The sequence below is a fragment of the Gymnoscopelus microlampas genome, assembly GCF_963454915.1.
Source record: "Gymnoscopelus microlampas genome assembly, chromosome: 4".
Taxonomy (NCBI): Eukaryota; Metazoa; Chordata; class Actinopteri; order Myctophiformes; family Myctophidae; genus Gymnoscopelus; species Gymnoscopelus microlampas.
The window spans coordinates 12,206,468-12,231,882 of record NC_139941.1 but is presented as its reverse complement, the minus strand read 5'-3'; the positions used below and the strand labels follow the sequence as shown (position 1 = coordinate 12,231,882).

General features: G+C 41.9%; 1 protein-coding gene across 1 annotated transcript in view; it reads left to right on the top strand.

The window, feature by feature from the left end:
- Positions 1–25,415, top strand: part of cds1 (CDP-diacylglycerol synthase (phosphatidate cytidylyltransferase) 1) — a 40,577-nt gene that overhangs the window by 1,689 nt on the left and 13,473 nt on the right. The window contains exons 2-5 of the mRNA XM_084054030.1: positions 17,259–17,416; positions 21,500–21,596; positions 21,863–21,960; positions 25,126–25,265. Of these exons, the coding sequence (XP_083910156.1) occupies positions 17,259–17,416; positions 21,500–21,596; positions 21,863–21,960; positions 25,126–25,265 (493 nt within the window). The remainder of the gene's footprint in view (positions 1–17,258; positions 17,417–21,499; positions 21,597–21,862; positions 21,961–25,125; positions 25,266–25,415) is intronic.

The window sequence follows — 25,415 nt, the reverse complement described above, 5'->3', positions numbered from 1 at the left end:
ATAAATTGATTCAGTAAAAACTCTTTGGAGTGTTATTTAATGTTGTCGTAATTATAAATTATAAATATAGCAGCAGTGACTGACATAAGGTTGTGCACACTGCACAGCACTGGTTCTCAAACAAGGACCCCCAAATTGATATGTATTTGAATTCATGGAGATTCTTTTGTTGTTGTTGCATTCCTAAGCCAATAATTTGATGACAGGGGAGTATCCGCTGGTCCTAAAAGAGTCTCCTACCAGAGACTCCGCTGGTCATCAATTTATTGGCTTAGGAATGCGGCAAAAACAAAAAAGTCTCCATGAATTCAAGGCTTCATGGGGTGTGTAATTGATAGAAAATAAGATATCTTTGGGCTGAACTACTCCTTTGAATGTTTAACTGCTCCTCATTTTGCTGGGTACCCACTCGAACCCCCTTATAGGAAACCACAACATGTCTTCTTTCATCATATCTCCTGCTCCCCTCCTGTGAAAGAGCCATGGTGCATCATCAGCTAGCAGCTAGTTCTAAAAACAACTCAGCACAACAGTGTGTTGTTCCCCGGAGGTCTCTGAGTGCTCTTCCTCCTAGGGGTTGATTCAGAGGTTAATTAGATGAGACGACCCCACCCTGCCAGTGTTCTAACTAGCCCACAGTCATCCCTGGTGCATTATGGGTAGTAGGGTTGGGAGGGAGGGGAGTCCCACAGGGGAAATTCAGTTTCACCCATGCAGATGGATGCTCAGTTGGTTATGATGAGTGATTATAGGCTCTATGCACAGCAGCCATATTGGAAAGAAATTGGGCTTACTTCCTTCGCAGGTTTTACCAATGATACTAATTAAGGCTCTGTCCCATTTAGTGTAGCACAGTGGACCCCCATATGGTTGAACCAAATGGACCCTTACAGGTCCATTTGGTTCCATTTGTACACTCTCAGAGTTACACACCCGCAAGGGGCCATTTGAAGCCCCCTCAAGGAACCATGAGGGTCCCTGGACCACACTTTGAGACCCACTGGTGTAGCAGAGTGTTTCCAGTGAGTCAACATGCACAATATCAGCACCCTGACTCTGTTTGACCAGAATGAAACAGAGCCTTCATTAGTATCATTGGTAACACCTGTGTGGGAAGTATGGAAGAGGCCCAATTTCTTTCCAATAGGGCTGCTGTGCATAGAGCTTTTTAGGGGGGAACAGTGAATACAAGAACGCTCACCCCAAAACACGCCACCAGGTATTCTTAAACGTAACCTTAGTAAAACTATGCCTAAACCTATTATTCATAAACGTAACCTCAGTAAAACTATGCCTAACCCCTAAACCTCAGTAAAACAAATACAATAATACAAGAACTTTGAACAGAAAATTGGCACCGGGTGAAAAATAAGGGTTACAAAATCGCAAGATAAAAATGTAGGAAAAAAAAAAGGAATAGAAGAACCGCTGAGGCCGGAAAAAAATGGGTGCGAGTGTGTTTGGTGGCGAGCTTTCTGGTTACAGGAACATTTGGGGGTTAAGTGTCATGCTCAGGGACACTTCAACACAAAGAACCGGGGGAGTCCGGGGACCTTCCGTCCTTCGGTTTCCCAGGCGGCGCCTCCTACCATTCAGCTACGGCTGCCCCAAAAGGCACTGCTAGGATTCGAACGCAGGATCTCCTGTTTACTAGGCAGGCGCTTTAGCCAACTAAGCCACAATGCCTCCTAAATGACGCAGGGACTTAACCCCAACACAACCCTTGATGCTGAGGGCCAAGCAGGGGAGGCATGGGGCACCATATTTATAGTCTTTGGTATGACTCGGCCAGGGATTGAACCCTGGCCCCCCCACCAGGTTCAATAATAGGCTACTGTACGTCATGCGGTCCCAGCCGTGCTCTTGTTTAATATCACATACTGTAATAGGGAACGCAGAGCACTTCCCCTCTCTGCGTAAAGCGGTTTGAAACTGAGCCAAGGACTTGCTTCATTCCGAGTGACCCAGAAACGCTGCCGGCCACAGCCAGCCCCTCCCACATGTGTAGGTATGTGTGGTGTGTCAGTCCTAGTGATGTATTACCTGTCCTACACTCTGACCGCTTATGCAGTGTGCACGTGTACGTGTGTGTGTGTGTGTGTGTGTGTGTGTGTGTGTGTGTGTGTGTGTGTGTGTGTGTGTGTGTGTGTGTGTGTGTGTGTGTGTGTGTGTGTGTGTGTGTGTGTGTGTGTGTGTGTGTGTGTGTGTGTGTGTGTGTGTGTGTGTGTGAGAGAGATTTACATTTCTTGAACATTTACACTGCTCTGTCTGTTTATACATTTCCTTTATTCTAATAGGGCTATACCCTTGACTGTACATACTATACATCTATCTTCTGTTTGTTGTATATATTGACACTTGCTCTTGCTTTGGCGATGTATGTTTCCCATGCCATTGCCAATACAGACCCTTTCAATTTAACTGAATAACGAGAGACAGAGAGAGTCTACACTGCACACTAACACAAACTAAGTCCTTTCATGGCTACAGTTGCTTAGCTCTCTCTGTGTGTGTGTGTGTGTGTGTGTGTGTGTGTGTGTGTGTGTGTGTGTGTGTGTGTGTGTGTGTGTGTGTGTGTGTGTGTGTGTGTGTGTGTGTGTGTGTGTGTGTGTGTGTGTGTGTGTGTGTGTGTGTGTGTGTGTGTGTGTTTGCCATTCTCACACAGTGCCACACTTGACGGCTCATTAATGTCCCTCCTTGTCTGTCTCCGAGCTACAGCTAACAGCATAGATATACCCTAGATACGGCAGCCTTCAGCGAATGATTTCTGAGGGAATAAAAATTCAAGCCATTAGGCCACACACACAGCCATGGAGGCTGATAGACACAGACAGCTATCTGCTGTGTGTGTGTGTGTGTGTGAATGTAACGTCGCGCATTGTATAGCACTTTGGATAAAGGCACTATATAAATGCGCCATTTATCATTCAACTTTTTTTTCTTTTTTCTTTTTGCTCAGGACCCACATTTTATCCTTGAAGTCAGAGTCACAACCCTATTCATAGATAACCTGGTGTTCCCCAGTCACCGCTGTTTTTAGCACCACTAGCAACCTGGCTCTAAGGCTGGTCATAACATGCCAGTCTGTCTGTAACATTGTCACCAAACAAGATATCTCAACTTGCTCCATTGCCATGGAATTTTCTGTACACCTTCACGCTCCACAGGGCCCAAGAGTTTAACTTTAATCCCTCACCGAGTGGATTAGGTTCGGATTTTGCGTAGAATTATCTCAGCAAACATTATGTCAATAAGAAAAATACATTTGATTAATCAAATAATATCTTTAACACCCAAAATCCAAATCTGATCCACTCAGATAGGGATTAAAGGTTTTAATTTGAACTCTTGGGCCCAGAGGATAAACTCTTAACAATTTCATGAGTAATCCCCTGCACTGACCTTTACTCTAGTGCTACCCTCAGGCCAAAATGTTAACTTTCACACAAGAAGATATCTCATAATCTAGGAGACTAACAGGCAGATGCAGCATACTGATTTTGGAGCCCTGCGGCCTCTCCTCTAGCGCCATCCTTAGGCCATCATTTACTACTATTTTCTCTTTTTAAATGCACTTTGTGACTTTTAAATGGTGAGCTCTGGAAGTAATATTCGTAAAGGGGCTCTGACGATTTTAAAATCTCAGGATCGGCTTCCTCGTCATGCTTTGCGGGGCTCTTCTGCAAAAGAGACACTTTGTCTCAGTAGTACAAGCTCACAATGCGATGCGTTGTGAGCTTGTAGATCAGCTATTTTCACATTTTCATATTTTCAGAAATAAAACAGGGCTCAAGTGTTTACACACTGTTCCTCATTTACTGGGAACCCCATGGAACCCCCCTAAAAGACCGCTGGGGGTCCTCAGACCGCACTTTGAGAACCACTGCTCTAGAGCGAGCGGTTGAAACGTCTGAGACAATTGCCCTTTGCCCGAGTGACGTCACTTAGGTAATCTGACTGGAGGAGACTACAACTGTTTGGACGTGTTTGCAAACGAATTACAATGTTACTACATGTTGGCTAGTACGTCCACACTACCGGAATGTCCTGTAGCCCTGTACTTCCTGTACATCCAGGTACTTTCAAGACTGGCAACACTTGCAAGAGGGATTAGGATTTAGTTAGTCCCTTCCCTTATTCCCAAGAAAAATAAGGGACGCCCAGATGTATGTACAGTTGTAGCATATTATATTAACCACTTGAACTCTAGCATCCATACAATAATAATAAAAAGATGTATGTATTATTATTTTTTTCAGTGAACATTTGTCATACATTTGCTTCTAGTCTGCACAGTTGTTGTCACAAATATATATTTGTTTTTCAATGCATCTGAATATTTGCAACACATTTGCTGCACTATTGATACTGTACCAGCCATCTATGTATCTTCTTGTTTCTGCATAGCACACACACACACACACACACACACACACACACACACACACACACACACACACACACACACACACACACACACACACACACACACACACACACACACACACACACACACACACACACACACACACACACACACACACACTTCCAGTATGGTTACAAGCCAGTTTTTCAAGAACCACTTTTAGTGCTATTTAGCACCATGTATATTTACTAGTGTGGGATACCTACTGGTCCACACACTTCAACATAAGGTTCTCTCTCGTATCTTTTTGTAATCAGTTTCCTCCCATAACGTGAAAAAAGCAAGTAGTGTCAAAATATTTCATAGTTTCATAAGCCATGTGCAGTACAAAATACTGGTTTGTAAAACAGATCATAAGGGTCTTGCCCTATAGATTATCATGCTGGGGCCCTTTAATTTGTATTTATTTGACTGTATTTATTTGATTGGCAAATGAGCTTTCACTACTTATTATTATTATTATTATTTTTAGAATAACAAATATGAGGGCTGCTGTAATTAATATTCCCACGCTGACTTTTGTTTCCCATGACATGAAGTTGGTGATATAAAATGTACCACTTCTGTAACTTTGTCATACTTCTCTATTTCTTATCTTTTGTCTTCCGTTTTCTCCCATAAAGTGAAAATAGCAGTTTCATAAGCCTGTTCAATACCATACTGTATGGTTTGCAAAACAGACCTACAATTTAGGCATTTAGCAGACGCTCTTAATCCAGAGCGACTTACAATAAGCAAGGTAATGCATATATCAAATGCATAGACAGAGTGTAGTGCCTCTGTAATCTAGATCATATAGGTAAACAAAGAACCTAGCATCAGTCTAAACAGTACAATATCAAAACATAAATGATCTTTACATTGAAACTAAACAAGCCCTTGGATGCCAGGTCAACAAATGGACCTGGCAGTGTAAAATAGAGTGTAAAATAAATAATATGCAAAGAATAAGATAAATTAGATGCAGAGAGTAATTTAAATAAGAATATGCCTCTGGTAGAAAAACGCAGTCCAAGTACAGAGACAACTCGTGTCTATAGTCTATAGTGTTTACCGTTTAAGTGGTTACAACCTGTATTATTTATAGTACAGTATATGTATATATGAGCTGTTTGAACTTGTAAGATGTGCGTCATTGATTGATTCCCAAAAAATAACAAACAAAGTGTGTCCCTTATCAGTTCAAGAGACACGTCTTTCAATTTCCAAATAAGGAACCGTTCCTTATTTCAAGTGATGCTTTGCAACCCTAACCACAACTCAACCAATTTCCTGTTGCACCTAGATTCTAGAATAACAAGTTCTCTGACTTGATCATCTGATATTAGTTGTTTATGCAGCATTTCCTGGTGGGAAAAACAACAACAAAACACACTTCTTGATTATTCAATTAATTGAAAAAGTAATTGATAGAATTTTTTATTTTTTATTAACCCATTAAAACCGGGAAAGCATCTGTGTCATTTTAGATTTTAGCTATATATATATAGCACATTGGTTGGCTATTCAAATATAGCAGATATACAAGCTCATAGCGTTGTAGATCTGCTATTTTTGAATAGCCAGCTTTTGCCCATGACATGTCCAAAATAGAGCATGGGCTGCATAATTACAGATACTGATGTCGTCAAAGATAATTCGAAAATATCGGTAGCCCTAGCTACCAGCTAGTTTCCACTGTTTCCAGTGGGCTGAGTCAGCCCTATCTCCCCGACTTGTTTTGGGAATTTTTCAGGGTACACACACACACACACACACACACACACACACACACACACACACACACACACACACACACACACACACACACACACACACACACACACACACACACACACACACATACTGTGGTGCTTCCCAAAGCGTAGACTCAGCAACAAGCCTCTCAGTAGTCTACACAGTACACACCCCCACCGGCAAGGCCCACTCACAGCCTGTTTACACCTAACTTTATCCTTTAACCACTTAAACGCTGTATATCAGTGGCTCTCAAACATTTTCATTTCAAGGATCCCATAACCTTTAGGATCCCATAACCCCCATAAGGATCCCATAACCTTTTTGATTTCAAGGATCCCACAAACAAGGGTCCATTTGTTGTACGCTATCAAAGTTACAGACCTGTAAGGGACCCCCTTCGATGAACCCTGAGGGTCCCCGGACCCCACTTTGAGAACCCCTGCCCTACGGTATACTTCATCCCCCCCAGGGATCTATACTTGCCCCCCCCCCCCTCTACACCAAATCTATTCTCCGAAAATAGCCGATCTACAAGCTTGCATCTTTGAATATCTATATTTTTTGAAGGGAAAAGCTTTAACTCAAATCTTTGCTTCTGGGGGTCCCTGGAACAAAATATTTTGAGATTGGGGTCCGCGGTCAAATACATATCATTTTGGGGGTAAAAGTTTGAGCACCACATATATATATACAGTAGCAACATAAGTATTTCAGAAAACTGTTTGACGACATTTGTAGAATCGGCCTCAGGTCTTAATGGGTTAAAGGAGTATATCATATAAGGTGTATTTTTCCACACACACAATTTCCCAGCAAAACCCCTTGAAAACAGCCTGCATAGTGCAAACATTTACATACAGCTTTTGCAGCAGTTTTGAAGCCAAACAATTACACTGTAAGTGCAAATATGCATCCTTTCCATTGACATAGACCCCTAGTTTAGGAGCGTAATGGAGGGGGGATTTTGCGTTGTTGACGGTTTGGCTTCAGAAAACCTCCTGAGTGGTATGGGGTAATTTTATGGTAATGTCTAGCCCTTGTTGGAACTCCACAAAGCAAGCAAACGTCTTCGTTTTAACCCATTAAGACCTGAAGCTGATTCTACAAATGTCTTCTAAATCCGAACGGTTTTCTGAAAAACCTGTTTCTATATCAGTGGTGCTCAAACTTTTTCATGTCAAGGACCCCCAAAATGATATGTATTTGGCCGCGGACCCCCATCTCAAAATATGTTGTTCCAGGGACCCCCAGAAGCAAAGATTTGAGTTAAAAATGTTTGCTTTAAAATAATATAAATATATTGATTTGCACACATTTTCTCGATTTTTCAAAAATAGCAGATCTACAAGCTCATAGCGCGGCACTCGGTGCCGCGCTATGAGCTTGTAGATCTGCTATTTTTGAATAGCCAAAGTGTAAGATAATGCTTTTTAGCTCAAATCAAAAAATGACACAGATGCGTTCCAGGTCTTTATGGGTGAAGTTAATTTTGTCTTGACAGACATGCCTACGACCTTCCTTCGTTCCCGTATATATCTGCAGCTACGCTCTATGAACTTAAATTAAATTAAAATAAATGGTAAACCAAGAGACGATCTGCTCAAATTGTTCTGTTTTTGTGTCAACACGCTGTTCAGCCAATCGGCATTCGTTTGACACACAAGTAAACACTTGGGATACGCACGGCGTGCAGTTTTAAACTGTTCTAATGTGATTAACTCAATACTCGGGAGATGGCGTTCATATTGGGCTGCATTCATCATCGCTGGAGTGAAGGATGGCTCACATGTGTCTTGTCGCTCGCTCGCTTCGCCATGAGCACGCCTGTGACCCTACATAGACACACACACTCACTCTCTCTCTCTTTCTCTCTTAAGCTCCAAGGTCAATATTTGTTCCCATTAATTAGTCGGCACATAAGCGCGCGCGTGCGTGCGTGCGTGCGTGCGTGCGTGGTCTAACTTAAGTACATTTACTCACTAGTATTATTATTTTACTGGAGTTTTCCCAGTTTTCAGTACTTTTACTTCTACTACACTACATCTCAGAGGCAAATATTGTACTTTTACTCCACTACAATTATTTGAAAACTTAGGTACTTTGTAGATTTAGATTATTATTACAAAACATCCATTTTAACCCCATATACATTTCGGCCATTTGAAAATAGCCGATCTACAAGCTCACAATGCGTCGCAGCTTGTAGATCTGCTATTTTCAAAATATTATATACATTTGAAAACTTGTGAAACGGGACATTCTGCACAATGAGCACTTAATTACCTTCGGTACTTTAAGTACATTTTGACGCCAATACTTTCGTACTTTTACTCAAGTGCATTTTGAATTCCAGACTTTTACTTGTAACAGAGTATTTTTATATTGCAGTATTGATACTTTTACTTAAGTAAAAAATGTGAGTACTTTTTCCACCGTGTGCGTGCGTGCGTGCGCGTGCGTGCACTCTTGTCCCTGGTACCATTCATTCTCGGTGTCCCATGTTGGAGAACGTTGCGGTCCTCCTGCAGAGTCGTGACCTTGGCTGGGTTGTGTGTGTCCACTGTGCCAGGCTGACAGACTGACTGTGTGAGACCGGAGGCCGAGCCGACGTGACAGCAGGCCGCTAGGCGCTCTGACTGCCACACAAAGCGCGGCCGTGCCTTCGGACATCCACGTGTCCTTAAGGGCTCTGTGTCACGGACGTGCATTTAAATAGGGTCCAAAACCGTTACTTTCCAGGAAATAGGCTCTATGCAAAGCAGCCATATTGGAAAGAAATTGGGCTGCTTCCTTACTTTCTTCACAAGTGTTAACAATCATACTGATTAAGGCTCTGTTCCATTTAGCACAGTGGTTCTCAAACATTTCAATTTAAAGGGCCCCCATAACTCTGAGAGTGTACAAATGGTTCCATTTGTACACTCTCAGAGTTACATACCCGTAAGGGGCCATTTGGAATCCCCTCAAGGAACTATGAGGGTTCCTGGACCTTTTGAGACCCTCTGGTGTAGCAGAGTGTTTACAGTGAGCCAACATGAACAATAGAGGATATGCGCATGCTTAAAGTGAATGGCACATCGAGTGGCAAAGCGAGTGGCAAAGCAACGTGCAAAGTGAGTTTAACAATGTTTAATGTTGTTTAATGCAATCAGATATGACTTTTCTGTTTGGATGCATGGGCTGTCAAGGCCAGAAAGTATTTTTTTGACACTCAGTAGGCATTCCTGCATAACTTCCGGTTTTGATGATGATGTCACACGCATATCCTCTATATCGGCACCCTTTTTGTATCACAACCTTAATTAGCATGATTGGTAACACATGTGAAGGAAGTAAAACGCGGCCCAATTTATTTCCAATATGGCTGCTGTGCATAGAGCCTATTAAAAAGAAGAGCTGTCTTCAAATTGCATAAATGGCATATCGTACATGCATGCTTATAGATCTCCCATTTTCACACCATTGTTAGCCCCAGAATTGGAACGCTCGCGTGCAAGTGGTTCAGAACCCTCCGGTCCCACAACGAGTTGAGAACAGTATGTTGTTGCAATACTCAAGTGGCTCAAGTGTCTTGCAATAGTAATTGCAGTAATAATAATAATAATAGTGTATCATACGAGTGCAAAACAAACATGCCATGTCTGTTCATTCGTTTGATTGGTCCTCTGCCCTGTGGCCAGTGGTTTTGACTTTGAAGGTCACATCTCGATGCTGATTCAGAGCCTCTGGCGCCAGGAAGGCCTTTTTTAAACAGTATTTGGTTGTCATTTCCAATATTCTACATATTCTACAAGCTTGTCAGCATGTAGATCTGCTATTTTTTGCTACAGATCTGGTAGATCTGCTATTTTTGCTGTGAGCTTGTAGATCTGCTATTTTTGACATTTCCGAAAATGTTTGGCTTTTTTTTTTTTGGGGGGGGGGGTTATTTTCTTATTTTATTTCTTTGCCCCTAAAGACAAAAAAACTGGATATTTAGTGGCGACCCATAAAAACAGGACCTGCGACCCAAAAACTGGTTCTGCGACCCTATGTTTGGGAAACGGTGTCAAGCCAAGCTTTGGTTTGACTGTCTGATGCAGAGGGCTTCAGCCTGTTTGTTGTGTCTGTGTCAGTGTGTAAAACTGTCCTGAATTCCTCCTCTGGGTGTGTCCTGTGTGGTCGGACGGGCCCGGCTGCATACCGGGACCGTCATCATCATGTATCGATAGCACTGTGCTCGCCCACTCTCTGTGTTCCAGTGGTTGCTGTCTGCTACAAGTGGAAGTATTATGGTAACAAAGTGTCCCAACAATCTCAACACTATCTTGGCTTACTGCCTAGAGGTTGGAGCCAGAAGATTCTGTGTGTGCACGCGTGCGTGTGCATGTGCGTGTGTGTGCAAGAGAGAGGGCGTAAGAGCTTTCTCACTTGAGGAACAATTAGTTTCAACATACACATCTAATACACACAAATTATGAGTTGGAAAACATACTCAATCTGTAACCTTTTCAGAGTTTTGTATTTTCTATTCTATTATTCTTTCGCTGTGCCATGAGGGGCAAATGTTCATTCAAGACAAGGTTATTTGTATATCACATTTGAACACAAGGCAATTCAAAGTGCTTTACACAAAACATTAAGCATTAGACATCACAGCCAAATGAAGTCACACAAAAATAAACACATTATTATGAAAGGGCATTTGAATATTATACTTGAGGTTCGGAGTGTCGTAACTCTCATATTAGATCACGCTGGGTTAGACAACACACTCCATATTTGGGCGTAGCTGCATTGGAAATGTCTTATTATGGCTATGGCTGAGTCATAGTGACATGAGCGGGATGACGTGGTCCGTCCGCTGCAGGCCCTCCCATTTTTTCTGGGAGTTCCAGATACAGTATGTGTTGGTGGTGCAGAAAAAAAAACCAAACGCTGCTTCTCCAAGTCAGTAACTGAATGACAGTAACTGTCAAAGTGTCACTCCCGCTGAAAACATCCAGCGATGTGCCTGTATCCCATTTCTGCATTGTGCTCTCCTGACAGACTCGGTATATGTGTATACTGTACAGTCATCAATAATGCAGGCAAAACATACTGTCTCTGTCGGGTCGGAACCCCAGACCGTTAAGTTTCATGAAAAGAGGGGAAACAAAACAAAGAAAGAAAGCAAAACCTCTTCCAATGGATCTAATGGAGTTATGAGATACACTTTTCAATGGTTAACAAATTGCAACCTGGCATCCTTATTTTGGGCATGTTATTATAGGCAAACTTTAAAAAAAATATCGGAAATATTCGGGGGAAAACGTGCGTAATGTAAGTTGTGTTCTAACCCTACGTAATATGGACTTATTGTATCTGCAATCGTCTTTATTTACAGTTCGGATTAGATCAATACTGATCGCCACTATCGGTATGCACGTCGGGCGGTGTTGCGTCGACTGTCGACCTCATACGTAAACTTCATATGTCCAAAATGTACTTTTCAGGATTCAAATTGAAAAACAGCAAAAGTAGCAGATCCACATGCTCAAAACGCGTCGCGCCGCGTTTCGAGCATGTGGATCTGCTACTTTTGATGCTTTTGTGACGCTTTAGTATGATCACATAGGGCATTAATTTACGAAAAAACTAAAAAAGTTTCAATATGGAGATACGAGGTTTCAGCCCGACAGCGTATAGAGAAACGTATAGAGAAACACGTAAACAGTTTACGTTATTTGAAGTGGTTAACTATCCATTGTACGTTTTCTGATGTCACTGTGTGTGGCCTGATTCCAGGTCCACTGCAGTAGAAACATGAATGATAATGGACTCATGTCGGCCTCAGAACTGCTGTGGCAAAGAGCTAGTTCTAAGAGAGGTGTATTACTCTTACCATGTGGTTTTTACAGAGCGATTTTGTCCTGGGAAACCAGAGAAAAGCAAATGTGTGTCCCGTATCTGCCTGGTACAATAGAAAACTAGCTCTAGTCCTCAGGACATGTGCTCTGGATCATTGTTCATGATGCTGCTAAAACATACATACATACATACAACGCTTGAGGATGCATATTAAGGGGATTTCTTTTTCTTTTCTTTTTTTAAAACCTCTACCCTATTTTTAGATCTTTTGGAACACAAACAAAAGGTGGGTGTAAATAATATATAATTGATACATTCAGTCGCCTCCGGGCCTTTCATTTCTGGAGGGGCAAGCCGGTAATTCAAACTACTGTATGCCGTTTTTTTTTTTTTTTTTTTTTTACCCAGACAGATGTAAGCCTGTATTTGGCAAAACAAACAAACAAAAAAATTGCATAATGTGAACTACAAACTTGCCTCTACAGACGGACGCAAAACGTCCGGAGGCAAACAAATTAACCAATTAGAATAATCTTTACACCCAGCCTTTGTGGTCTGAATTATCTAAAAATAGGGCCCCGGTTAAAAATACCCCACGCACGCACGCACGCACGCACGCACGCACGCACGCACGCACGCACGCACGCACGCACGCACGCACGCACACACACACACACACACACACACACACACACACACACACACACACACACACACACACACACACACACACACACACACACACAGAGCCTACAGTACATGGTCGACTTTTTATTTTCCATCGTGCAGGGAGAATCAAACATACACATACGTGCGCACTCTAGTGTACACACAGCCCACGTTGTAGACAAACACAGGCAGGGATTACATTAGTCCCATTTTGCTGAGCTGCTGGTCACCTGGCCCCCTGGCTGTGCACAATGCCTGGGGACGTTAATAAGCAGAGTAGGCCAGCTCTTAAGCCTCCAGGAAGGACACATCTCTGGCTCAGGTCCTGAGAGAGCAACACACACACACACACACACACACACACACGCACACACATGAAACCTCTCACCAGGCCCTGAGCAAGTAAGTAAGTAAATGTTATGTATATAGCACTTCTGACAAAGATATCTCATAAAGTGCTTTACATACAGTGAGATTAAAAACAAAACATCAAACACGAGGCATTGAAAAACAAGACTGACACGAAATGTCATTTACAGCTTGGCTACCAATATGGAGAAAACAAGTGCATCTGTGTCTGATGCAAAATCAGCTACCACCAGGCGGCGGCAGCTTCTGCTGTTCCACCGCGGTTCTGGGTGCTTGGTTTTGGCAACCTTGGCTGGCCTTTAGCCAATAGGGAGAAAAGGGAGAAAGTGAAATAGAAACAACAGTAAAATAGACTGATACAATTCATCTCAAAGCCAAGACGGCAGACAAAACACAAACGTACATGGAGGATAAAATCAAGGACCTTGATTAGACGGTAGCATTAAGGTTATTCTTAAAAATATCTATTGAGGCTGCAGCTCTCAAAACCTGTGGAGGGGCATGCCAAAGTTTCGGAAATGCAGCCTGAAAAGCTCTGGCACCTTTCGTTTTTTATTTGGTACGGGGAACGTCTAGCTCTAGCATACCCTGTTCAGCAGACCTCCTGCCGGGCACATGAGAGAGCAACACAACCACAACAGGTCTCTCTTCTGAGTGGAGGCTCTCATTGTGTTTTCACTGAGAAAGGCAACACAACCTCAGCACATGTCTCTGAGTGAAACCTCTCTCCTGTTTTCTCGACCCTAGGCCCAGGGTTAGTGCTGGGCCATATGGACAAAATTGGGGCCGCCTGCAACTATCGATTATTTTCTTAGTGATTATTTGATCAATTACTTTTTGATTGAATCGAATAATCGAGAATTGCCACTTGAGTCCTGTTTTACACTTTGTCCTGCAAAAATAGTGAAAATAGCTAATAGTTTTTGAATTTATTTTTTAACCTTTCGGCTATAATGAAATAGGGATTGAAATGAATTGATCATTTTATTAGATGTAATATTGATTATCTTTTATAATTGATTATTGATAAGTATTGCACCCCTACTCTCAGAGAAACCTCTCATAAGAGCAACTCAACCAACTTCTTTCTGAGTGGAACCTCTCATCGTGTTTGATGATACTTTTGACTAAATACCTCGATATCGATATTGTGGAACTGGAATATGGTGCTCATATCAGGAATAGTTGACATCTGACCTGTTTTTCTTGTTTTATTTTGTTTTCTATCTCTATTCTTCTTCCCTTTCTTGAAAGCTGCAAATAATAGGAGCTTGTGCTAAAACAAAATTCATAATATATGTTCCAGCTTTTCATAGGATGCTTGAACACTGCACGATTTTGGCCGCCTTATGCGATCGTTATGTGTCACACTGCGACGTGAAAAAGTTGACGGCGACGTGAAATAGCGCGTCACGCTGTTCGAGTTGAATCGAGTCTACCTGTCTGGCTGTCACAATGTGCTATACCAAACTACGACCTATACGTCAGCAGAAATATGCCGGGGCAATGTTTTACCTCGAGGAAACAAAGCAGACAAAGGCCACTTGGCAGGAGGAGAGGATGGCAGTTCTCTATCTGGTTTATCTCCAGCCCTTTTCACAAAACTGTCTGCAAGATCGACTAGCAGATGGTGATTGAGTCCCTTCCCTGTGCTTTAACACAATGAAACCTGTATAATTGATGCAGTATTCTCACCGGTAAAAGTAGCCGTTTCTGTTAACACAAAACAATGGCCATCACGTTTTCTTTTATGTGTTTTTTTGCCGTTATACTATGCAACACTCTCGTGTTCATCATGCTCCAGGAATATGGCCTAACGTTTATAGACTGAACTGCCTTAACTATAAATTACTAGTCTTAGGAGTGTTCAGAACCCACTGACACTGATGTAAACTCTTTGAATCCCTTGCATGGAAATGAACTTTCATTATTTCAAATATACATCAATAATAAAAAGAAGGAATACGCTCCGCACACTGCCGAACTGCACGGTACTGGAGCCGCCTTTTCCCCAAAATCGGGGACCATGGTCAATCCCATGTTCCTACAGTCAAGGAGTTCCAGTGTCAGCCGGCAGACCTGTATATTTCCACTGGATCAGTCAGCTGGGATCAGTATTTCCCTCATTAAAGTCTGAGTAGGAGTCCACACTCACCAGCCCTGGGACTCCCTAAACACGCACTGTCACGCACACTGTCACGCACACTGTCACGCACACCTGTCTAGGGGCGGGCCTTACAGTGTATCCCGCGTCAGACACACTGTGTTGTGTGCCTGATACACGTTCTCGTCAGCTCGCATGGGGTCGTCTTGTCAATCTTTGGATAAGCTTGTGCGATGCGACACGTTTTTTAGCCGGTAGATTGGCAATTATTTCGCTCTCACTGATGTCGACAAAGGGCTTGAGTAGTTCGATCAGACTAATCAATTTAGTCGATTATGAAAGCTCCATGTCCATATATAATATATATACAAAAGAATTGCTTCTCTATTTTGTTTATGAATCTAAAAAGTAATTGATAGACTAATCACTAAGAATCAATAATCGATATTTGGAGCCCTAGAAACAAGTAAAGTGATTTTAAATCTGAGTTTATTTTACAATTGACGCCAATGCATTAATTATGATTTGGCTTAGCTCACCGGACAGGAAGTGAATATCAGAATGGGTGAAAGAGGAGCCGGTACACTCCACCAGAGCACACAGATATCAGGCAGCGAGCAACAAGCCGCCTTTCTGTTCAGAGCAGTTCAATCCAGATTAAAGATTCATTGGAGTTAACCACTTGAACCCTAGCATCCCTATTCTGGCTAAAAATAGCCGATCTACAAGCACACAACGTGTTGCGTTGCAACACGTTGTGAGCTAGTAGATCGGCTATTTTTTAGTGAAGAGGTGTGGTGTAAAATGGGGGTCTTTAACGTTTTTGAAGACCAAGGACCCCTTACCTGAGAGTGAGAGAGAGAGAGAGAGAGAGAGAGACGAACAGGGACCCCCCACTACTTATTAGCTTTTAGAGAGCCTGCCATGCAACTTGATAAGAGGCTTTCAAAGCTAGATCACCTTATTTAGCTCATTGTCTCGTCATATCCGCTGACGGAGAGAGATTTGAGACTGGCCTGGATGTATTCCACAGTATTCTTTTAAGAGACTGTGGGTTGTCTCTAAGTGATGCTGCTGTGATCACAGCCGGCCCTCTGGCTGTGAGCGCTGGAAGGCTTAATAAAAGCTACTGTACTTCATCCCTTTTTTATGGGTTTTTGCTTTTGTTATTCATAGAATATTACTTGTTATAGTGGTTTTATGACTTATCCCCAAACCACAGATTCCTCAAAAGTGGTGTTTGTTTATCGTTAAAGTAAGAGTTGAATTGTGTTTATATTGGGATCAGTAATTAAGAGTGTTTGTTCAGTATCAGGGATCTCCGGCTCTTTAGTAAACAGAAAATAGATTTTCAGGTCGGCATACCAATTTCATCCAGTCAGGAGAGAGAACTAATACAGTACAGGATAAACAAGTGAAATTGTGAAGTGATGAAACACTTAAACCCAATATGGAGTCCCTCAGGGCTCTATGCTAGTACCTTCTCGGGTTTTGCCCTGCATTAAATATCTTTGCAAAAAATAGCAGATCTACAAGCTTACAAAGCGTTGCAGAGCGACATGTTGTATGTGTTCTGCTATCCTCTGTGAACGTTTTCCCTCAGAATATGGATCCTGGGGTTCAAGTGGTTAAACAAATGGGGGCGATTAGACATTATTATTGTCTAATCGCTATTATTTGAGTTCATCGCAATTATTTTTGCATAATCGTCATAATCTTTTCCATGTTGAAAAATGTTCACACATTTTCAAATATAAAAATAGCAGAAATAGCTGCTAGATCTGCTGTTTCTGCTATTTTCACATGTATAAAATTATTGAATATGTCAATAATGTCTTTGTATATTTAAGTGATTTTGTCTTATCTTAGTTATCTGCCCTATGCAAAACAGAAATTAGGTTTTTATTCATATGTTCCAATGTTCAATGAAAAAACAATTAAATCATTAATCACAATTATTTGAGTGACAATTAATCGGCAACTTAAATTTGTAATCGTGACAGCCCTAGCAGAGACTGGAACGAGCTGATGAATGAAATGGGTTCTCTCTCCGGTTATGAGGGTCATAACAGAACTCCTGTTAACATTTGTGCGTGTGTGTGTGTGTGTGCGTGCATACAGGAGGCGGAAGCAGAAGACAGACTGGGTCTCCCGGGCGAGCCAGAGGTTGAAGGCGAGGGGGACAGTAAAGCCGACACCCCGGACGTCCCCCCCTCCACAGCAGACACCGACAACACTCCACAATGCCTCAACAAGGCCCTGGAGGGCCTGCCCCCCAGGTAACCCACGACAACCGACACATTGTTTGTCCCACGGATCTGTGTCCCGTTTGTTCCTGACCGTAGTACGTCTTCATTCTAATCGATCGTAGAGGAGGAGGAGGAGGAGGAGGATGATGATGTTGTTCTTTCAAACTGTTTGAGGCTGTTCTTTTCCACAAGAGAATAGTCTTTGTTCGGCTCCTCAGACATTGTAGCAACTACTGTATTACTGAGGCTGCTACAATGTAGATGCATTCAATTCAATTTTATAAACCATTTAGACCTTTTGTAGACCGATTCTACAAATGTCTTCTAAATCCTAACAGTTTTCTGAAAAACTATTGTTGCTATATATCAGTGGTGCTCAAACTTTTTCATGCAAGGACCCCCAAAATTAAGCCTCTATGTATTCCCTTTAAAAAAACAAATATATTCAAATATTTGCACAAATGTTCAAGATTTAAAAAAAATAGCAGTTCATAGTTCATAGTGTGGCACTCTGTGTCGCGCTATGAGCTTGTGTATCTGCTATTTTTTTATATCCAAAGTATAAAATATGGATAAAGTGGTTACACAGATGCGTTCCCGGTTTGAATGGGTTGAAGGGCCAAATCACAACAAGTTGTCTCAAAACACATCACATATAGAGCAGAGACCAGACATTGTTCCACCCTGAGCAAACTCCCCCAGGCCCTTAACTGGAAGAAACGTCAGGCAGACCCACCCCGGCTCTAGGTTAGGCGGCCATCTGCCTCGACCGTGTTGAGAGAGAGAGAGAGACAGAGAGAGAGCGAGAGAGACTGAGGGGGAGATACAAGCATAATAACAAGTAGTAGCAATAACAATAATAATAAATAGAATAGTGTAAGATAGTATATAATATAGTATAACAATGTTAGATAATATATAATGGTATAATATAAGAATGTTAAAGGACTACTTCACCCATTTTCAACCTTATCTTCGTATAATTCCTTATTAATGCTCGTGATAATATGATAAAAAAAAATCCTAGTCAGTCTGTGTCTCATAGGAGGGCTGTGTGTGGACACTTCAGAAACCCGCTCTTTGCAGCCTCTGTACATTGAAGTCCATAATGTTAAAGGAGCACTTCACCCATTTTCAACCGTATCTTCATATAATTGGTCCTCACTGATGCTCATCATAAGATGGCACAATTGCTGTCTACTCACTCTGCGTCTCAGGAAGTGTATAAGTGTATATAGTCGGTAGGCAGGTTTGGTCGTTTCAAACAAGATGCAAACTACACAAAATGTTGTATTCTGTATTGACGCAGGAACATTGGCTTTTATTTCAGCATGCTAACTTTCCGGGAAGAGAGAGGCTGTAGTTTCTATTTGCTAGGAATTGACTCTATGCACAGCAGCCATATGTTTACTTCCTTAACAGGTGTTACCAATGATACTAATTAAGGCTCTGTTCCATTTCGTGTAGCACAGTGGTTCTCAGATTTTTCAATTTCCACCACCCCCATAACTCTGAGAGTGTAACAATGTAACCAAATGGATCCATTTGGTTACATTTGTACACTCTCAGAGTTACACACCCGTACCATGAGGGTCCCTGGACCCACATTTTAGTCCCACTGATGTAGCAGTGTTTCCAGTGAGTCGACATGCATGATGCACAATATCAGCACCCTGACTCTGTTTGACCAGAATGGAACAAAGCCTTCATTAGTATCATTGGTAACACCTGTGAATGTCTTCACAATATGGCTGCTGTGCATAGAGCCTATTCCCCATCGACAATGTCATCGGGAGGCAGGTTTCTGAACTGTCCGACAGCTCACCTAATGAGACACGGAACGAGTAGACTGAAATAGTGCCATCTCATAATGAGCATTAGCGAGGACCAATTATATGAAGATGAGGTCGAAGAAGGGTGAAGTTCTCCTCAAGTTCAGTTCATGTCAGTTCACGGTACCTACAGTACATGTACAGTCGGCCAAGATCCGGTATTGCGTGGGCACGCACACACACACACACACACACACACTGCAGCACAGAACACAAATAATACGCAAAGCAGACGCTGCGAAGCAGCGTGTGAACGCGTAGGGGCCTATTTGTTACACAAATGAGAATCAGATGGCTGGACTGGGCTTGAACGACGGCCAGGTCAGAAGGGCTTAACGGCTCTTGCGGAGGACAGTGTTAATCCCCACGGCCGCTGGCTGCTATTGGATCTGCTGTGCTGCAGCACCATGTCTCTCTCTCTACCTCTACCTCTCTCTCTCTCTCTCTCTCTCTCTCTCTCTCTCTCTCTCTGCTCCCCTTTAGTGCGGGTGGATGGATGCAACACACCGCAGAGAGGGAGAGAGAGAGAGACAGACAGAGATGGGGGAGAGAGAGAGCGAGAGAGGGAGACAGAGAGAAAGAGAGAGAGGGAGGGGAGAGAAAGCAAGAGAGGGAGAGAGAAAGTGAATGAGAATGCAGTGCTCAGTGACAGCAAGCTTTTTTGTAATGACACAGCTGTTTTTTCCCCTCCATTCACACATACCAGCCTGGAAGATTATTGTTTTCGCTAGGCCCCACACTGTGAAATCATGTGCGTTGATTTAACCTCGGAGAGGGTACAAAATGTTCCATGTGTACACTCTCTCTGAGTGCACTCTCTGAGTTTAATAAACGCTGGGGATTTTACTGTGGATTTGTAGCTATTCTTTCCCTGTTTAGTGCCAGGCTGCAGCCGATGCAATGTTGTGGTTACAGAATCACAATTTCAAAACTCTTCATACATGGGAATTACAGCAGCTTTGGCATCTGTTGCTGTGACAACAGCACAACAAAAGAGACGTTTTATTACACAGCAAAATCCGTAGAGGTAATTTAATTCTCAGACTGAGCTAATTTACTGCTATAATCCGGGACTAACTTTAATGAATAAAATGTTATTTCAACCAATCTGTATGGTAGAGTGTGTTAATACAATAGAACTAGTACATCTGTACAACATTACCACACACTAAAAGATCGCATCAGAAATGTGTCCAATCATACCCCTATATTCCAGTTCCAACGTTGTCTTAACCCATTAAGACCAGGAAAAGCATCTGTCATTTTAGATTTAACTATACTGTATGGTAACACAAGTTTTTCAGAAAAGTCTTATAAAATACATGTATATATCAATTTTGCGGTCCTTGGCAAGGAAAAGTTTGAGAACTACTGATTTAGAAGGCATTTGTATAATCGGCCTCAGGTCTTAATGCGTTAAAAAAAAACATGGCAGGCTAGTAAGCAACGTAGCTGATCAACCTAATAATGTGGGTGTGTTAGATTTAGGTGTGCTCAGAGCCATGGGTGTGCCAGTGTGGAAACATAGACAGTAGTAAAAAGTATTGTCAATGACTACATCCTACATCTAACACACCCATTATATGAATTTGATTAGCTGCAGCTGTGTTGCTTACATCATGGTGTTACTATAAGGTCAGCCTTATGCAGCCTTCCATGTTTCTACCCTGCTGTAGCTTTTAACCCGAAGTGGAAGACAAACTACACAATTAGCTACGGGTTTCATCCATAGATATATAATAATGATAATAGTAATAATACACTTTATTTGTATAGCACCTTTCATGACATGAAATGCAGCTCAAAGTGCTTTACAGAGCAAGAACAAAGCACAAGTGCTTTACAGAAAAAGTACAAATAATTTAACAATAAAGCAAAAAAATAAAGCATAAAACAACATAAAATAATAGCAAAAAAGGCAGTGAATCAGGCAAAACAGTGAGGACATGAATAACAACACAGAGATTTAAGGTGTAGACTTAGGTGTTAGACTTAGGTGTAATGAGAGTTTATATAAAACGTAGATACCCGATTGACCGCTGCGGATTATTGGAGTGATGCACCATCACGGCCGCCATATTTTGAGTCGAAGGTTGTGCCTCCTAATACATGTATGCCCCATGTACTGTATGTCTATTGAAGCAATAGAGGCTATTGAAGCGGCCAAGTACATATTCATTTGGGGGTCCTTGACGTGAACAGTTTTGAGAACCATTGGTTTAAACATGAATCTGATGAATGGAAAAACATTGTAATAACAGACATGTTTTTCTTCTTCCAGATGGAAGAACTACTGGATTCGAGGGCTTCTGTCTCTATGCATGATATCAGGCTGGTTTTTAATCATCTACCTGGGGCCCATTACCCTCATCTTTGTGGTAAGTCTTCTTCTTCGTCTTTAACCTCTTAAACCCCCTCTATACTAGTGAAACGGACCTGAGTTAATTCTGTGCTTGGTCTGCTCTTGTGTCCTTCTACACCAAATCTCTTTGCCAGAAATAGCCAATCTACAAGCTCACAACGTGTGCGACGGCTTGTGAGCTTGTAGCTGTCACTTACATATTTTGACTTGCCTTTTGGCGTGCCTTGAGCACAAAACATTTTAAAACTACTCTAAGATGTGTTCTTCTTTCTTATGATTCAGGTCATGGGCATCCAAATTCAGTGTTTCCAAGAAATCATCACCATCGGCTACAGAGTCTACCATTCCTATGAGCTACCATGGTTCAGGACACTAAGCTGGTAAGAGAAATGCATGTTTGTACTGTAGTAGTAGGGCTGCAACAGTTAATCGAACCAATCTATTTAATCGATGAGGAATTATTTTTAAATATAAGATAATCAATAAAAAGTAATGTTTTTTTTATTTTTAAATGTATCTTTTAATGCAATAACAAAAACAGCCGCTCTACAATCGCACATCGCTCTGCAGCTTGTAGATCGGCTGTTTTCACCACCATTGTACGATGATGTATAAAATAGGGCTGAAGTGGTTTATCAGAGTCAGAAAAGTATCGATAGTTGCATTTCCTAATATGTACTGTAAGTGTAAACCACTGCAACACTTGAAGGAATTGCCCCATACATAATTGTAGGGTTTCCATCAACCAGTCTTTGTGTGCATTTTGGATTTGCGCATACTGGTGAGTGCCGACTCAATTCAAGCATGTCTTACTGTCGTTCATCATGATTCATCATGACTAGTATTTCCTGACAGCCCGACTAAAAGAAACGTTTCACATCCTCTGCTTTAACAGCAGGTTTCAGCTGAGCAGCACAATGGGCAGCGAGGCATTCTGTGTAAAATAGACAAAAGAGCGTCAAATAATAATGGATATCTAACAATGAAATGTGTCTCACCTGACTGGAGAAATAGGGACACCTAATGCTTATCTCATGAACCATCTCCTAATATCACATGAGAGTTTGGAAACGTGCAGAAATGTGCATTTTCTTTTGTTTTCTGAAAATGTTGTTCATAGTTGCGATACATTTGAATGGAAGCCCAGTGTGTGTTTGTGGTTCATAATCGCACACCATGAACAAGGTTTGAGGTGCAACCTTCCTATCATTTGTCAACAACAACGAAGCAAGGCATTCCCTCTCTTGTAATGAACCATTTCCACATTTCTCCAGTTACCCAGAGTACCTTGTGTTCCCGTTCCTCCACGTACGGACGGACGGACAGACAGACGGACCTGTTTTCTCACTAAAATGCTGACTGGTGTGGTTTTCCACTGCAGATAGTCTGCATATGTAATACCCACCTCCCCCCTATATAGGGCCTGTTGTTTCTGTTAGCGGGTCACCTTTGTACACACACACACACACACACACACACACACACACACACACACACACACACACACACACACACACACACACACACACACACACACACACAGTGACATTGGCGGTGAGCTCTGAGCAAAGATCACTGCCGTGTTGGAAGTACTTGAATCTTGCCCACTCTCACCAAGCCTTTCTTTAATAAACCCCCACCCCTACACACACACACCTACACCTACACACACACACACACACACACACACACACACACACACACACACACACACACACACACACACACACACACACACACACACACACACACACACACACACACACACACACACCATTGATAGCCCATATTTATAAGGATAGCGTTGTCAACATGATAAACTAACATTAGTGTTTGATTTGTTTTTCTTCTACGTTGTTGTTGTTGACAAGGTTCACTTTTAAGCCTGTTTCTTTCCAAAAAAATACAAGCTTGTTACAGTTGTGAGCTTGTAGAACGGGTATTTTCGGTGTGACACGTCACGCAAACCAAGTCGAAAAAAGACGTTATTTAAGTGTCCCATCTCATCATCATACAGGTTGTCGATGGATTTTATTTTGTTCATTTTGTCACCAACAAAAAGAACAGCGATCACACTGACTGTTGCCACTGACAACCGCACACAACAAAAGCATACATGATGCAAAATAAGCACAAACACTGAAAAACTCAAATGCACTCCTTTATAAAAGGAAGATGGAGTCTGCAGCTCTGCCCCCTGCTATAATATTTATTATCACCACCAGATCGATATTTCCATCCACACAGAATATTCATCAAGATAGAAGTAAGAGGGAGCAGGCCCAGTATATACCGTATACAGTATGTCCTTCGATGGGTGCCCAGCCAGAATAGAACATGCATGAATGTTTTATTTTCATGCGTCTGCCCCTGTCTGCCTGTCTGCAACTGTGCGTGTGCCTGCGTGCGTGTTGAGAGACCAACTGACCAATTGCTCTATTTTCTCTCTCTCCATTGTGCTATTAACATGACATTATTAGTGGTGTAAAGTAACTAAGTACATTTACTCAAGTACTGTACTTAACCCATTAAGACCTGGAACGCATCTGTGTCACTTTAGATTTCTTTGGCTTTTCAAAAATAGCAGATCTACAAGCTCATTTGAAAAATCTTTAAAAAAAAATAGGATTAAGAAAACATTTTTAAGAATCGCCTCAGGTCTTAATGGGTTAAGTACAATTTTGAGGTACTTTTACTTTACTGGAGTATTTCCAATTGTCTATACTTTAGTCCACTACATCTCAGAGGCAAATATTGTACTTTTACTCCACTACAATTATTTGAAAACTTTAGTTACTAGTTACTTTGCATATATAAATTATTACATTATAAAACATACATTAACCACCTATTGTATACACTCTTTGAAAATAGCTGATCTATAAGTTGTGAGCTTGTAGAACTGTTTGTCACATCATGCTGTGCTACTGTGACATTGTCACTGCATACTACGGCTGCAACTATCGCTCGTCTTCTTAGCGATTATTCTATCAATTACTTTTTTATAATAATCGCATAATCAAAAGGCGTGTTTTTTACATATGAAGGAATCAATGTGAAAAAAATATACTAATTATTTTATAATTGACACAATATAAGCCCTATTTTATACGGTGTACAGTGGTGTCACACAGAAATGTTGTCAGTATTTGAAGAGATCTTTTGAAGGGATGGTTAACGCAAATTTCACCCCATGGAGACTTGAATTAATGGATTTTTTTTTTACGCATTCCTAAGACAATAATTTGAAGACCAGCGGACCGGTAGGCAGCGGTTCCGGTAGGAGACACAAAGGAGACTCTTTGTGTCTCCTACCGGAACCGCTGCCGGTTGCATCAAATGATTGGCTTAGGAATGCGACAAAAATAAAAAAATATCCATGAATTCAAGTCTCCATTGGATGACTAATCGATAGGAAAAAAGTCATATTGGGGGTGAACTATCCCTTTTTAAATTGAATATCATTAGTAGGGCATGCCTCCTGGCAAACATGTGCGCTCTGCTGAGCTTACACCCTAGTTCCAACACGTGTTCCTTCACCGCAGGTACTTCCTGATCTGTGTCAACTACTTCTTTTATGGAGAGACGGTCGCGGATTACTTCGGGGCTCTGGTCCAGAGAGAGGAGCCCCTGCAGTTCCTGGCGCGATATCATCGCTTCATCTCTTTTGCTCTGTACCTGGCAGGTAGGTTCCACGCCCAACACAACAGATGCATAACGCACACACACGCCCTTTGCCCCCAGTGTGCCCACAGTCCACACCTTTGTTTGAGACACGGGTGGGTTTTTAGGACCTTGGAAGTTAATCGTCAACCACAGCGAGCTGGTCTCAGGT